This window comes from Carcharhinus amblyrhynchos, chromosome 11, assembly GCF_965287045.1.
Source record: "Carcharhinus amblyrhynchos chromosome 11, sCarAmb.v2.hapA, whole genome shotgun sequence".
NCBI classification, from domain to species: Eukaryota; Metazoa; Chordata; class Chondrichthyes; order Carcharhiniformes; family Carcharhinidae; genus Carcharhinus; species Carcharhinus amblyrhynchos.
In genome coordinates, this window is record NC_137334.1 from 80,236,872 (window position 1) to 80,252,892 (window position 16,021).

The 16,021-nt window shown below is 42.3% G+C and overlaps 1 protein-coding gene across 1 annotated transcript in view; it reads right to left on the reverse strand.

The window, feature by feature from the left end:
• The window catches only part of LOC145350218 (high affinity cGMP-specific 3',5'-cyclic phosphodiesterase 9A), a 109,993-nt gene that overhangs the window by 19,550 nt on the left and 74,422 nt on the right, over window positions 1-16,021 (reverse strand). The window contains exons 7-11 of the mRNA XM_080199280.1: window positions 14,754-14,931; window positions 10,499-10,621; window positions 6,927-7,019; window positions 4,576-4,643; window positions 1,691-1,793 (exon numbers count right to left, since the gene is read on the reverse strand). Of these exons, the coding sequence (XP_080055406.1) occupies window positions 1,691-1,793; window positions 4,576-4,643; window positions 6,927-7,019; window positions 10,499-10,621; window positions 14,754-14,931 (565 nt within the window). The remainder of the gene's footprint in view (window positions 1-1,690; window positions 1,794-4,575; window positions 4,644-6,926; window positions 7,020-10,498; window positions 10,622-14,753; window positions 14,932-16,021) is intronic.

Genomic DNA, 16,021 nt, shown 5'->3' on the forward strand with positions numbered 1-16,021 from the left:
CTTAACCTTCTTCTCCCTCACAAAAACAGACTCAAGTCCCTCAGCTTTTCCTCATAACACCATCCGACCATATCAGGCAACATCCTGGTAAATCTCCTCTGCACCCTTTCCAATGCTTCCACATCCTTTCTATAATGCAGCAATCAAAACTATACGCAATACTCCAAGTGTGGCCGCACCAGAGTTTTGTACACTGCAAAATGACCTCATGGCTCCAAAACTCAATCTCTCTACTAATAAAAGCTAACACACCATACGCCTTCTTAACAACCCTATCAACCCGGGTGCCAACTTTCAGGGATCTATGCACATGGACACTGAGATCTGTCTGCTCACCCACACGACCAAGTATCTTACCATTAGCCCAGTACTTTGTATTCCTGATACTCCTTCCAAAGTGAATCACTTCACACTTTTCCACATTAAACTCCATTTGTCACCTCTCAGCCTAGCTCTGCAGCTTATCTACATCCCTCTGTAACCTGCAACATCCTTCCGCGCTGTCCACTACTCCACCGACTTTAATGTCATCTGCAAATTTACTAACCCATTCTTCTACGCCCTCATCCAGGTCATTTATAAAATTGACAAACACAGTGGCCTCATCACTAGAAACTGAACTCCAGAATGAACATTTCCCATCAACCACCACCCGCTGTCTTCTTACAGCTAGCCAAATTTCTGATCCAAACCATTAAAACACCCTCAATCCCATGCCTCCGTACATTCTTCAATAGCTTACCATGGGGAACCTTATCAAACGCTTTACTGAAATCCATATACATCACATCAACTGCCTTACCCTTATCCACCTCTTTGGTCACCTTCTCAAAGAACTCAATAAGGTTTGTGAGGAACGACCTACCCTTCACAAAACCGTGTTGACTATCCCTAATCAAATTATTTCTTTCTAGATGATTATAAATCCTATCTCTTATAATCCCTTCCAAAACTTTGCCCACAACAGAAGTAAGGCTCACTGGTCTATAATTACCAGGGTTGTCTCTACTCCCCTTCTTTGACAAGGGGACAACATTCGCTATCCTCCAGTCTTCTGGCACTATTCCTGTAGACAATGAAGACATGAAGGCCTGAAGACAATGGAGAGAGTTTTATTGCTAAATATTTGTCAATTAAACATAATTTTGTTCCATTGTCTTGGCTAATTATGGCTTTTTTATTCATTTAGATGGCAAGAACGTCTCCTTCCAAATGATGTGGAGATGCCAGCGTTGGACTGGGGTGGGCACAGTAAGAAGTCTCACAACATTAGGTTAAAGTCCAACAGGTTTATTTGGAATCACGAGCTTTTGGAGCGCTGCTCCTTCATGAGATGAGTCTCACCTGAGAAAGGAGCAGCACTCCAAAAGCTCGTGAGACTCATCTGATGAAGGGGCAGTGCTCCGAAAGCTGGTGATTCAAAATAAACCTGTTGGACTTTAACCTGATGTTGTGAGACTTCTTGCTCTTTTCAGAAAAGCTGAGAAACTTTCAGATTTTTACACACATGCCATACAGTTGACTAATGTTCCAGTTTCCTGTTGTCTCCATTACATTGTACAAGGGCAGCAGATCTCCAGCCCTCGTAATAAAGATAATAATGCCACCAGCCCCAAATGTCTCTTTCATTTTGGTCATGCACAAGAACAACCAGCCATTCTAACAGTGCAGATGAAAAACCTGTACTCACAACATCCTTGTGGTTTTTATTGTTAAAGTCAAACACAGGCACAATGGACCGGAATTGATTCAGAATCTCATTGTGACGAGCCATGTCTGTGGCAAGAACGCACCTAAAGATAGAAAAAATTGACGTCAGTTCAGGACCTGCAGTTGTTTCTCCCTCTCAGCAATGTACCCTGGAGTCAGTTTTATGAATGCAGCAAGAAACTGCAAAATGAGTTGCATGTTATTTTCTGATGATGTGATGGGAGCAGACAATGTTCCTCCTCTGTCACCCCACAACCCCAGCACATTACTCATTGTGTTCAAAGTGTGTTTCTCATGTCAGTACGTCAGCAGAGACTGACGGGAGGCTCATAGAATCATAGAATCCCTACAGCGCGGAAGGAAGCCATTCGGCCCATCAAGTCTGCACTGACCACAATCCCACCCAGGCCCTATTCCCGTGATCCCATACATTTACCCTAGCTAGTCCCCCTGACACGAAGGGGCAATTTAGCATGGCCAATCCACCTAACCCGCACATCCTTGGACTGTGGGAGGAAATCGGAGCACCTGAAGGAAACACATGCAGACACGGGGAGAATGTGCAAACTCCACACAGAAAGTGACCCAAGCTGGGTATTGAAGCCAGGTCCCTGGTGCTATGAGAAAGCGGTGCTAACCACCTTGCCGCTTAGCACGGTGCAGTTACTAACCGTTTGTTTGGATTACTTTTTCATGAAAGCCCCATTGGTTTATAGGACAGATTTCCTCCCTTTTGAGCAATAATTATTTATTTCCAAATTGGAAGCATTTTATCTGCATTTGTCCAAATTTGTTGACAGCACAATAAACAACAGAGGGGGAATGAGGCAAAATATCTGACTTAGTTACACATTAGGGCTGACATACCACAAATCAAATCGCAGTGAACAAAGTTAAAGAACAGGATGAAAAATGTGGAAAAGAAACATGTAACTAAGTCCTTAGAAAGGACTTGGAAATAATATCATCTATATTCATCTGATACGATGGAGCAATTCAAAAATCTAGTAGAATGATGAGATGGAGATAAATGCGCTCAGAATCCATATACAGCGTGGAGCATTGCAGGGCACAGCAGGGAAAGTGGGGAGGAAGAAATCGGCACAGGACAGCACACACCTTTTTAAAAATTAATCATTCATGAGATGCTGGGCCAGCATTTATTGCCCATCCCTAAATGCCCCAGGAACTGAGTGGCTTGCTCAGCCATTTCAGAGGGTGTTTAAGAGTCAACCACATTGCTGTGGATCTGGAGTCACATATAGGACAGACCAAGTAAAGACAGCAGATTTCCTTCCCTAAAGGGCATTAGTGAACCAAGTGGACTTTTATGACAGTCATACATTAGACTTTTAATTCCAGATTTTTATTGAATTCAAATTTCACCATCTGCCAAGGTGGGATTTGAACCTCGGACCCCAAAACATTACCCTGGCTCTCTGGATTAGCTAGTCCAGTGACAATACCACTGTGCCAGCACCTCCTCTAATTTGCAGCATTCTGAATTTCCCAACAAGTAATTTCAGGGCTAAAATAAAACTGTAATACCAGCTCAGAGAGACTACATTATATCACAAAGACCAAGGAATGTTTCTTTCCCTGTGGAATGGGGTGCAATGGGAATCCACGTCCTTCGCTGTCCAAGCAAGCCTCCTTTCGGGATTTTCTTTTGTTGCCAATATTTTCCTTCAGTATTTTCTGGTGATGTGGCTATTTAAACGCCCGCCATACAAACTAGGTTGCAGGGGGATGGTGTTTGAAATGAAGGAGAAGAACATTCCGTTTAATCTATGAGGGATGTTCAATCTCTACCAGATGTTCCTTTCAATATTAAGCCCAAGTGATGTCAAACACTCTGGAGAAAAAGGCCACAATCTATTGCTATGATTCCACATCATAAATCATTATAATGCCTGCAGTTAATTGCTCTTCTGTTTTTCACCATCACCCAAAGTGCATCTTTTGCATGGTCTTGCACATTAATATTGTTACAAATGCCCACTGCATCAACACAGACAATTTTACAGGGATTTAGTACAATAGACTTAATTGATTCTCATTTCAGTAATGCTCTGACACAAACATTTTCTTCTCTCAACACACCCCAAACAGCACAAGAGTGGGGCAGCACAGTGGTTAGCACTGCAGCTTCACAACGCCAGGGACCCGGGTTCGCATTCCCACCTTGGGTCACTGTACAGAGTCTGCACATTCTCCCCATGTCTGCATGGGTTTCCTCTGGGTGCTCCGGTTTCCTCCCACATTCTGAAAGATGTGCTGGTCAGGTGCATTGACCCAAACAGGCGCTGGACTATGGCGACTAGGAGGATTTCATTGTGGTGTTAGTGTAAGCCTTACTTGTGACCAATAAATAAAATTGAACTTTACTTTAAGTCCGCCTTAGGGCTTGCTTTAAAGTTCACAGAGCTTTATCATTTTATCCTGAACATAAAATAACTAACTGGTGTAACAAATGATTCTGCAATCTATAACTTTGAGTTTACTATATTAAATAGCACACTGCCAACATGCACTGGAATGCAGTTGATGTCCGTCGAGGGAGCTGTTTTTAAAAAGATGTATTTTAGTTGTGTTCAATGGCATTCAAACTGAAAGTGAAATGTCATTCAGCCATTTCCTATGCAGAACTCAGCCGCCTTGCAAAAGGATATAACTGCACTTGGTGATGTTCAGGCTTCTTGTGCTTTGATTGTAAAATAATATTCTTCACATTTGCCAAGTTGCTCAACTGGTTGGTAATCCTTTGCATCAGCAAAGAGCCCTGGAGCCACCCAATGCTCACGTTATGAATAATTCACGCGAAGTATTGGAAAGTAATCTCCCGGGGAAAATCGCGGTACTCACTTTATCATTCCTTCCCGAATCCGCTTAAACTGCTCTGTTGTCAAATTTCGGAATATGTTGTTTTCAGACTGCGGATGCCGGGAATAAAAGAACATTTCACTAAGGCCCAATTATCAATTATAACCAAGAAACATTGCCGTAATAATACCGCAAAACAAATAGAAGCAAAGCCACTGATTTGTAGCCTTCATGAAAAATGGATGGAATTGCAGGCTGAGATTCTCAAACTACAAGTAAAAATAGATGGATCATGGAATATAATCCCCAAACATGAATTCAAATATATGAAATCATAGAATACGATCCTTCAGTTGTGATTTACTTGTGTATCTAATCAGATACGCATCACAGCAAATATTTTACATAAATATATTTCCAGAAAAATTGGAAAAGTCCAGGAAATATATTTACAAATAAATACCTAATCAGGTAAAGATTGTGATGACCTGCTGAGGAATCCAAAAATTGGATAAGTTGGCCTTTGCCATGCTTTGTGTTCACTTTTGTTGTCCATATTTTTCCAGCCAGCTGCATCCCTTGTACATTTCAAGCCATAATTTCATGCAAGCAAAGATATTTAGATTAATACACTCAAAGACCATTTTGAATGGGTGTAAGGGATGATCCATGTCTGATGGAAAAATTAGAGAGAAAGGCACAGTGTAATGGTGCTTTTTTTAAAATTAATATTTATAAAATATTTAACACTACATATTACCAGGAAAATCTTTTTGGAAGAACGATTGTTACGAGCTCACGACAGCAAATTTGTTTTTTGACATCCAAAAAGTAGTCAGATGTTGTCACCAGAAAGTTGCATTCCAGCATTTACAGAGCCCAGGTGTACAAAAGCAATCAGGGGAAAGTCGTTCAAAGCCGTAAGCGTGTTCCGTGATTCAGTTAGATAATAGCTAATCCGTACTTATCTCTGCTGTCCCTTACCTAATAAACATCTATTTATCTGCCTTGAGAATTGCAATTGGTCCAGAATCCACACTCTTTCATACCACTGAATTCCAGCTTTGCGCGGAACAAGTGTTTCCTTATTCCCTTCCAACTGGCCGAATGCTAGACTCAGAGAGTCATAGAGGTTTAGAGCATGGAAACAGGCCCTTTGGCCCAACTTGTCCATGCCGCCCTTTTTTTAAAACTCCAAAGTGAGTCCCAATTGCCCCCATTTGGCCCATTTCCCTCTATACCCATCTTACCCATGTAACTGTCTAAATGCTTTTAAAAGACAAAATTGTACCCACCTCTACCATTACCTCTGGCAGCTTGTTCCAGGCACTCACCACCCTCTGTGTGAAAAAATTGCCACTCTGGACCCTTTTGTATCTCTCCTCTCTCACCTTAAACCTGTGCCCTCTAATTTTAGAGCCCCCTACCTTTGGGAAAAGGTATTGACCATCTAGCTGATCTAAGCCCCTCATTATTTTATAGAGCTCTATAAGATCACCCCTCAGCTCCAGGGAAAAAAGTCCAAGTCTATCCAGCCTCTCCTTATAACTCAAACCATCAAGTCCCAGTAGCATCCTAGTAAATCTTTTCTGCACTCTTTCTAGTTTAATAATAGCTTTTCTATAATAGGGTGACCAGAACTGTAGACAGTTCTACACAAGCTACTCTAAGATAATGCACAGCTATGTGGAATTAAAATAACACCAACTTTCGCTGGAGTTCAGGGAGCCACAAGGCATATAGGTACAAGCCACAGGGTTCTGTGTTGAATGGCAAGTGGAGACAAATGTAATGATGGGGTTTTGTTAGATGCTTACTAGGTACTGCATTTCACAGCTGAAGTGGAAAAAACCTTTGTGAAAGGAACCATGCTGATAAAAGCAGTGAGACTGAAATTATACTGGCTGCACTTGCCGTTATGACATTAAAGCATTGAAATACCTCATTGTCATTAACCAACTACCACCACCCTATGTCCTGGAGATAGAAATAGTGCTAATGTTTCGAGTCTGCATGACTCTCTTTCTGTGGAAGGGCCATATGGACCCTAAACATTAATTCTGTTTAACTCACAGATGCTGCCAGCCCTGTCGAGTTTTTACAGCATTTTCTGTTTTTATTTCAGATTTCCAGCATCTGTAGTATTTTACATTTACCACTACTCCTCCCGGCTTTGGGTCAACAGGCTTTCTGCAGAGCTTTGGCGTCTGCTGGAAGTCACCAACAACCAATCTGTGGCCATAATTACCCATTTTAAATTATCCTTTAAATTTTTAGAGGAATCTATTTGCAAGTGGAAAATAATGTCCTCAAATAAGTAACTTAATGTGCTAAATAAATATAAATTGACTCCTTCTAACCAATGACTTTCTGAGTGTTTATTGGAAAATTACCTTTTCCAAGATCTTAAATGCCACGGAGCAATGATGGTTCTCCAATGGAGAGATATCGTTGTATCTCAGTGCCAGCTCTGTGCGAGCGTTGATCTGAAGGAAAGTAAACAAGCATGTGTTTGATTTTACACAAAACTTACTAGGGCACTAACTTCTGGTTTAAAGAGAGAGGGCAGTTTGATCAGTAGGACACATTAATCTCAATCACAACCTCACGTTGCCAACTTCAGATCTCTAGCTTAAAGATTTCAAAAGTAACCGTGATACTCCAAGACACTACAGTTTTGATAAAGATCAGACACTACACATGTCACATGTGTATTAACTAAGGAACACCATCTTATTAATGATATGTCTATTATTTTGCAATGACATCTTAACACCGAAAGGCTTTGAGGTCCTGGTGCAATAATTAATGAATTACTTTTTTATTCATTCATGAGACATAGGTATCACTGGCTGACCTGCATTCATTACCCATTCTAGTTGCCCTTGGAGAGCGATTGAGAGTCAACCACATTGCTGTGGCTCTGGAGTTATATATTGGCCAGGCCAGGTAAGGACAGCAGATTTCCTTCCCTAAAGGACATGGATGGACCAGATGGGTTTTTAACAACAATCAGTGAGGGTTTCATGGTCATCGGTAGATTCTTAATTCCAGATTTTTCTTATTGAATTCAAATTTCACCATCTGCCGTGGCAGGATTCGAATGCAGGTCCTCAGAATATGAGGTAAATTTCTGGATTAATAGTCTAGCGATAATACCACTAGGCCATCACTTCCCTTGCCAAACTTAAAACTCTTATAGCTCCAGTTCTACAACAAGCAGGTTCTATACATTAAATTTAAATGTGTTCATAAGAGTCGTGTCTCAATTTCTCAGTCACTTGATATCAACTGGATTTTACAGTTCTGCTGAAGCAAAGGACTATTGAGATGAGCATTTGGTTAAATTTAGATTGAAGATTTAGAAGCCAATAGTCTAAAATCTGGATCATCCAAATTGAAAGGTCATTTTTATTAAAATCAATGATTAGGAAATATTTCCATTAAAAATTAGTGCGCATTCACACCATTGCTATTATGTTGGTGTGCAGTAGATTTGTTTGCTGGTATAGTTGGCCAAAAGAGGTAAATTTACTCCACTTTGCTTCAAGGACAGTTCAGGTCTTGACATCCAATTACAAGTCACAAGTTTAGCATTGGCGGTAATCAAAACCACTTCTGGGATGCATTATACTCGTCAATTGAGTGCATTAGGGGCAGCAGACCATCTCAAATCTGCACAACTCAAATTATCTACAACTCAGAAATCTATTCACACAATACTGCCAACAAGATAGATGCACCTTCCTCCTAGGACTGTCAGATTCGGATATCTAATGAACATAAGAGATAGTGGACCCAATCAGTGGACTCAAATGGTTACACTAGTAACCTTGATATATTCAGCATTAAGACAGTCATTTAGATTTGGTTGTGGGCCAGAAGTGGAAGGGGGAGCAAGAGTGATGGCTGTTAGGTGGGTACTGACTCTGGTTAGGAGGGGAACCCCAGGGAGCTCCAGAGATCTTCATGGTGGACTGGGGAGGGTGCTGGGGGGGGCGGGGGGGGGGGGGGAGCTGTTTGTTACTGTTATCATTAGGTGCTGTCTAAAGATGGCAGCCCAGTCTCAATGCAACCAGGTTTTGCTGGCATGTTGAGAACCCAGCATCCCCCTGCACCCCCTCCCCCACCCCCCCACCATGATGGTGTGAAACTCTTTCTCTTGACTTCTTTAGGCAGAGTGTTGTAAGATCCAGAGAGAAAACTGGCATGTTTCTCGCGGAAATAATACTATCATACAGTCATTTTTTTTGGAAGGTTCCCCCGCACCCCCCATGTATTTCAGGTGAACCTTTCCCCTAAAGTTTTAAAAAAAATGTTATTTATTAGTGACAAGCAGGTTTACATTCACACTGTAATGAAGTTAATGTGAAAATCTCTTAGTTACCACACTCTGGCACCTGTTCAGTACACTGAGAGAGAATTTAGCATGGCCAACGCACCTAGCCAGCATATTTTTGAACCGTGGGAAGAAACCAGAGTACCTGGAGGAAACCTACGCAGACACGGGGAGAATGCGCAAACTCCACGCAGACAGTGATCCAAGACGGGAATCGAATCCAGGTCCCTGGTGCTGTGAGGCAGTAGTGCTAACCACAGTGCCATCCACTAACCACTGTGCCAGCCTGATAACATGGAAAGCTAAATTCTAGGGCAGGTGAGAGGTCTATACAGTTTAGGAATTTCTCAACTCATCAAAAAGCTGCCCTTGGGTTACAGGTCAATTAAATTTCTGTCAGGTCATATAAAACCATAATTGTTAACATTGAGGTGAGGAGATCAGGTTCACTCTCATCTTCCAGGAATAACTGATCCTCCTGTGTGGAAACGGTGAATGGAAAAATCTGAGGAGAGGACGAAACAGAATTTATTTACCTGCCTGGATCTTATTGTCCTATTAGCAACTTTGGCACAGCAAGGGGGAACTAGACTTGTTTCTCACTCAGCATGGGTATGGCAGTGAAGACAACAGGCTACAAATAAAGCTTTTCAATAAAGGTGATATATTAGATTAAGGTTCACTTTTACCACACCAATTACCACTCCGGCATAGTGGCACAGTGGTTGGCACTGCTGCCTCACAGCACCAGGGACCCAGGTTCAATTCCAGCTTTGAGTGATCGTCTGTGTGAAGTTTGCACATTGTCTCCATGTCTGTGTGGGTTTCCTCTGGGTGCTCCAGTTTCCTCCCACACTCCAAAGGGAACGCAGTGGTTTTGTCACTGGACTAGTCATCCAGACACCCAGATTAACGCTCTGGGGACCCAGGGACAAACCCCACCACGGCAGATGGATGAAATTTGAATTCAGTAAAAAATCTGGAATTAAAATTCTCATGATGACAGTGAAAACATTGTCAATTGTTGTAAAAACCCATCTGGTTCATTAATGTCCTTTAGAGAAGGAAATCTGCCGTCCTCACTTGCTCTGGCTTATAAGTGACTTCAGACCCAGAGCGATATGGTTGCCTCTGAAATGGAAGGTAGTTAGGGGCGGGCAATAAATGTTGGCCCAGCCAGCTACACCCACATGCCATAAATGAATAAAGAAAATGTGTAGATTAGGTGGATTGGCCATGCTAAGTGCACGGGTTTACAGGAATAGAGTAGATGGGAGGGCCTGGTGGGATGTTCTTTCCGAGAGTTGGTGCAGACTCAGTAGGCCGGCTGGCCTCTTTCTGCACTATAGGAATGCTATGGTTCTTCTGAACATTTTGATGGGGTGGTGTTTCCTCACTAAGAAGCCAGTCACATATTTCGACGTAGTGTGAGGATGACATGCTTGCAAAAAGGAAAACAGTCTGTGATGTGGAAGCAACAAAAGGAGTTAAATGTTTTAACAACACATGCATTAACAGCCTTCTCCCATTACTACTATGAATATAATTAAGAAGACAATAACTGCATATATAAATAGTATAAGTGAATGTGAAACACTGTTGACACATGTCCAATGGATACTGTACCTGATATGCATTGTTGTAGCCTGGATGATCCAGATCATGGCATATTGCTGAGGTCAGCATGGTGAGGATATCAATATCCTCCATTTTGTTTTGAAGGTCTGTTAACCAGATGAGCCCATACATCTGTACAAAACGAAATAAGATGCACTGAGAAAGAATCCCTGTACATTGTGTTTCAACTTTCCTAAACTCTCTTCCTGTTAAAAGCAATGCTGCAGTCTGGGTCCATATGCAGCAAGATCGGGACAACACTCTGACTTAGGTTGATAAGTGTTAAATCATATTCATGCCACGCAAGTGCCCAACAGTGGTCAACTCCAACAACAGAGAATCTAACCATCTCTACTTGACATTCAACAGCATTACCATTGCTGAATCTCCCACTATCAACATCCTGGGGTTACCACTGACCAGAAACTGAACTAGACCTGCCTTATAAACACTGTGGTTTCAAGGCCAGGTCAGAGGCTGGGAATTCTACAGCCAGTGTTGTGTGGCGAGAGTTATGTGGCATCCCTAGGTGGCAGCAATCATAATATATTGAACTCTACATTATTCAGTTTGAGGGAGAGAAGAGCGTGTCCAAGACTTGTATTTTAAGCTTAAATTGGGATAATTATGAGGGTGTGAAAGCAAAGCTAGTTAAAGTGAACTGGCAAATGAGATTAAGGGATTGAGCCATAGAGATATTGGTCCTGATTTTTCTGGCACGACCGCTCTGAAATCGGGGCAGGCGAGGCTCGCGGATTGGCATTCCCCATTGATCTCGGGTGTGATCTGCTGAGCCTTGAGCGGCTGTGCCAGTAAAATCAGGCGGAGCTTTGAAAGGGTATTTTAGAATACACAGAATAGACACATTCCAATGAGAAAAGAGCTTCCAAGGGAAGGATCCACATCCGTGATTAACTAAAAATGTTAAAGACAGTATGAAATTTGAAAAAATCCACAATAGACATCTGTTCTCTTGTCTGGCTGTGGGCAAGAGTCTCACATAAGGAACCTGGTTGACCCTGAATGTGCATTATTAAGTTTGAGCTTCAACTGTATGGTCCTGATTCTGTCAAGAACTGAACAAAGACATGTATCATTGTCTGATCCCAGACCAGGACATCATTGACAATGATTTCACAGGATTGTCCTGTGAAGAGTTGCTCCATGCACTGCTGGAAGACCTCACTGCCAGCGGAGATCTCATAGGGTTTGCAGAGGAGATGAGGGGGTTAGCTTATGAAGAGAGATTGAATAGACTGGGTCTGTACTCGTTAGAGTTTAGAAGGCTGAGGGGGGATCTTATAGAGGTGTATAAAATCATGAGGGGCATAGATCAGCTAGATAGTCAATACTTTTTCCCAAAGATAGGTGAGTCTAAAACTGGAGGGCAGAGCTTTAAGGTGAGAGGGGAGAGATACAAAAGGGTCCAGGGGGGCAATTTTTTCACACAGAGGGTGGTGAGTGTCTGGAACAAACTGCCAGAGGGAGTAGTAGAGGCGGGTACAATTTTGTCTTTTAAAAAGCATTGAGACAATTAGATGGGTAGGTTGGGTGTAGAGGGATATGGACCAAACATGGGCAATTGGGACTAGCTTAGTGGTTTGAAAAAGGGCGACATGGACAAGTTGAGCCAAAGGGCCTGTTTCCTTGCTGTAAACATCTATGACTGTGCAAAAATATTGGGCTGCAATAACTGGTGATCAGGGACTAACAACAATGGAGGTTTAGTGATTACAATAAATTACAATAATTCATTACAATGAGGGCAGCATAGTGGCACAGTGGTTAGCACTGCTGCCTCACAACACCAGGGACATGGGTTCAACTCCAGTCAGGTCACTGTCTGTGAGAGTCTGCACGGGTTTCTTTTGGGTGCTCCAGTTTCTGCCCACAGTCCAAAAATGTGCAGGTTGGCCATGATAAGTTGCCCTTTAGAGTCCAAAGATATCTAAGTTAGGTGGATTAGTCATGGTGAACGCATGGGGTTATGAGGATAGGATGGAGTGGAGGGCCTGTTTGGGATGCTCTTTCAGAGAGACATGATGGGGCTTGGGTTTGATTCGCAGCTTGGGGAACTCTGTGCGGAGTCTGCACATTCTCCCCATGTCTTCATGGGTTTCTGCCAGGTGCTCAGTTTCCTCCCACAGTCTGAAAGACCAGTTAGGTGCATTGGCTATGCTAAATTCTCCCTCAGTGTACCTGAACAGGCACCGGAGTGTGGCAACTAGGGGATTTTCATTATAGTGTTAATGTCCGCCTACTTGTAACATTAATAAATAAAAAATAACACTGAGCAACTCTTACATGCTGTGTTGTCTGGAGAAAACACCTGCACTCCCAACAGGTGACCCCTTTTGAACCCACTTCTTTCTAGCACATGACCATGTGGTCCACAATATATGAAAAGCTTAGATTTTAAAAAAGTTTTGAATCTCACCTAAACTGCTACTATTTTCTCAATGCTCTTGAAATTAGTCAGTGCTGCTGATTAGAATGTACTAGATATCCACATGTATTATTAATCTTTAAAATGTAATTTCCTATTACATTTATCATGCAGTGTCAGATTTTATCTCATATCTTTTAATGATGCACTTGGTGATTGCCATATGCTTTTTTTAACCCAGTCTAAGTGCTCAGTTTAAATCTAGTGAAGTCAATGGTCCAGATATTAATCTGAAGGCAACTTTGAAGACAGGATTGGTAACTGGGACCCCAGCATATTTATCAGGCAAAACCTCACAGTTAGCCAATAGGAAGCAGCACAATCAGTATATATTTTATTTTCTGTTGGGTTTCCTCCGGGTGCTCCGGTTTCCTCCCACACTCCAAAGATATACAGGTTAGGCGAATTGGCCATGGCTAAATTGCCCCTTAGTGTCCAAAGATGTGTGAGTTAGGTGGATTAGTCATGGTAAATGCATGGGGTTACAAGGATAGGGTGGAGAGGAGAGCTTGAATGGGATGCTCTTTCAGCACTGCTGCCTCACAGCGCCAGGGACCTAGGTTCAATTCCCAGTTTGGATCACAGTCTGTGCAGAGTCTGCACATTCTACCCATGTCTGTGTGGGTTTCCTCCGGGTGCTCCAGTTTCCCCTCACAGTCTGAAAGATGTGCTGATTAGATGCATTCGACAATGCTAAATTCTCCTTGAGTTGTGTACCCCAACAGGCACCAAAGTATGTCAACTAGGGGATTTTCACAGTAACTTCATTGCAGTGTTAGTGTAAACCTACTTGTGCCTAATAAATAAACTTTTAACTTTAAAGTCAGACTGGGGTTTTTAAAAGAAGTATCTCCTGGTTGTTCAATGCGTGAATACATCAGCATGGAGCTTCTAACAGGGGTTAGAATAATAGAATCATAGAATGCAGAAGAGGCCCTTTGGCCCATCGAGTGCTGCACCGACACACGAGAAACAACTGAACTCCCACCTAATCCCATTTACCAGCACTTGGTCTATAACCTTCAATGTTAGGATGTGCAATGTGTACAATCTGCAAATTGAGTCCAGAATAAACTGGATGCAGTTTGGTTTTTGCAAGGGTGAAGTTCCATTCAAATCTCCACACAACCTTATTTGCATCAGCCTGAACCTAAAAACTTTCCACAAATCAGCACAATTGAGTTGTCTTAGTGATCATAATCGATCTGTGACTAGAATAAGGCATTGTCCAGCATCACAAAGAGGATTAGCATTGTTTGGCAATGAGCCATCCGTTAACTGACTGATTTAATGCGCTTGCTTATATTTTTTTAATTGGCTTCAACTGACTACTTCGATCTGCCCCTGTTATACAAGTTCTGTGCCCAACAGTCTGTTGAAGCCTCAGAAGTTTGCCCTATTCTGCTGTAATTGACTGGCTCAAACTGAATTTAGAGTCATTTAAAGTAATTTTTAATTTCTTCTCAGGATATTAGCATCACCAGCTATCCGGCATTTATTGTGCTGAGTTGTTGCTTTCCATGTGGCGTATGCACACCCCATCAGAGGGAATTTTCCTCTCACCACCCCCCCCATCCCCATTGTGGGATATTCAGGCTCCAAGAGAGTCAATGCCAATTTTCATGGCTCACTCATCCCACGGCCGAGGAATCGGCATGGTGGCACTGAGGTTAGCATTGCTGCCTCAAAGCGCCAGGGGCCCAGGTTCGATTCCAGCCTCAGGTGATTGCCAGCGTGGAGACATTCAATCTTGTCAGTTTCCAACCAGCAAGCTTGATTAAATTTGTGTCCTTTGCATCTGCAATTGAGTTATCTTACCATCTGAGTGACACAGAAGCAATGCTTGAAGTTATGGAAAGGAATGTTGTTGTAATGTCGATACACCTCAAACAGGAACTGTTGCAGCACCTCCATTTCAATGTTGAATTTGCTCATAAAGTCCAGGTCTACGTACATCAGTTGCAGGAGCACCATAATTTCTGCATCTTCCCATTGCCTGATATGAGAAGAGTAATGAAGTTATCACCAAATCAATACCAATAAAAAGAAACACTTGGAGTGCATTTGTATTCAGCTACCAATCTAAGACTTATGCACTCAAATTCAGGCTCCAGCTCTTCCAAAACAAAATTTATATTGCCTGGCTAGACCTGTAACCATGATGTGGAGATGTTGGCATTGGACTGGGGTAAGCACAGTAAGAAGTCTCACAACATCAGGTTAAAGTGCAACAGGTTTATCTGGCAGCACAAGCTTTTGGAGTCTCGCTCCTTCTTCAGGCGAGTCGCCTGAAGAAGGAGCGAGATTCACCTGAAGAAAGAGCAAGATTGCAAAAGCTTGTGCTGCCAAATAAACCTGTTGGACTTTAAACTAGAACCGTAACAGCAGTTCCCCCAGGAGACGGTTGTTCTGGAGACATGTGCATGTGGGCAGAACTGTCTCCCAAATGTAAATGTTTTGAAAACAAGGAAGGGGGAATCTCTCATCTCGAAACATTTAATTTAATGTTCCGCAAGTTAAGCAGTGTTGAGGGGGGTTCCAATGAACCTCAAAGAAGCAGTGATTCTGTGATATTCAGAAAAAGAAGGCACGAGAGATGTGAGATCAGATTGGAATGATCAGAAAAGGATTACATTTCACACAAGCTCCATTTGAATCTCTCATTAAAGTCTGTCCGTGAAACACAATGTAACGACAGGTATTATTGTATTGCCAATAACATCACTGCTCACTTCACTGCCCTTGTTCTTCAAGGGAAAAATGAAATTCATTAGTCTGTAAGGGAGCACAATAGAAGGGAATGAGGGGGGGCAAAAACAAACAAAGCTAGGGACAAAATGTCCAAATGCGCCCAGCATTAAGATTCACTTTGAAAACTTATTAGCAATTATTGGCATTGTCTGGCATTATTGCGACCGTGGGCTTTTATTGTTCAACACTTCAGACAGGCCACTGCTGGCTGAGAGCCCTGCAAATGGAATTACTCGTAACTTCACCTGATTTCCTATGCTCTCCATGGGCAGGCCTTATAAATATGAAGAAAAAGACTCCTACACATGGCTTTGATCACTTTGCAATCGCAACAG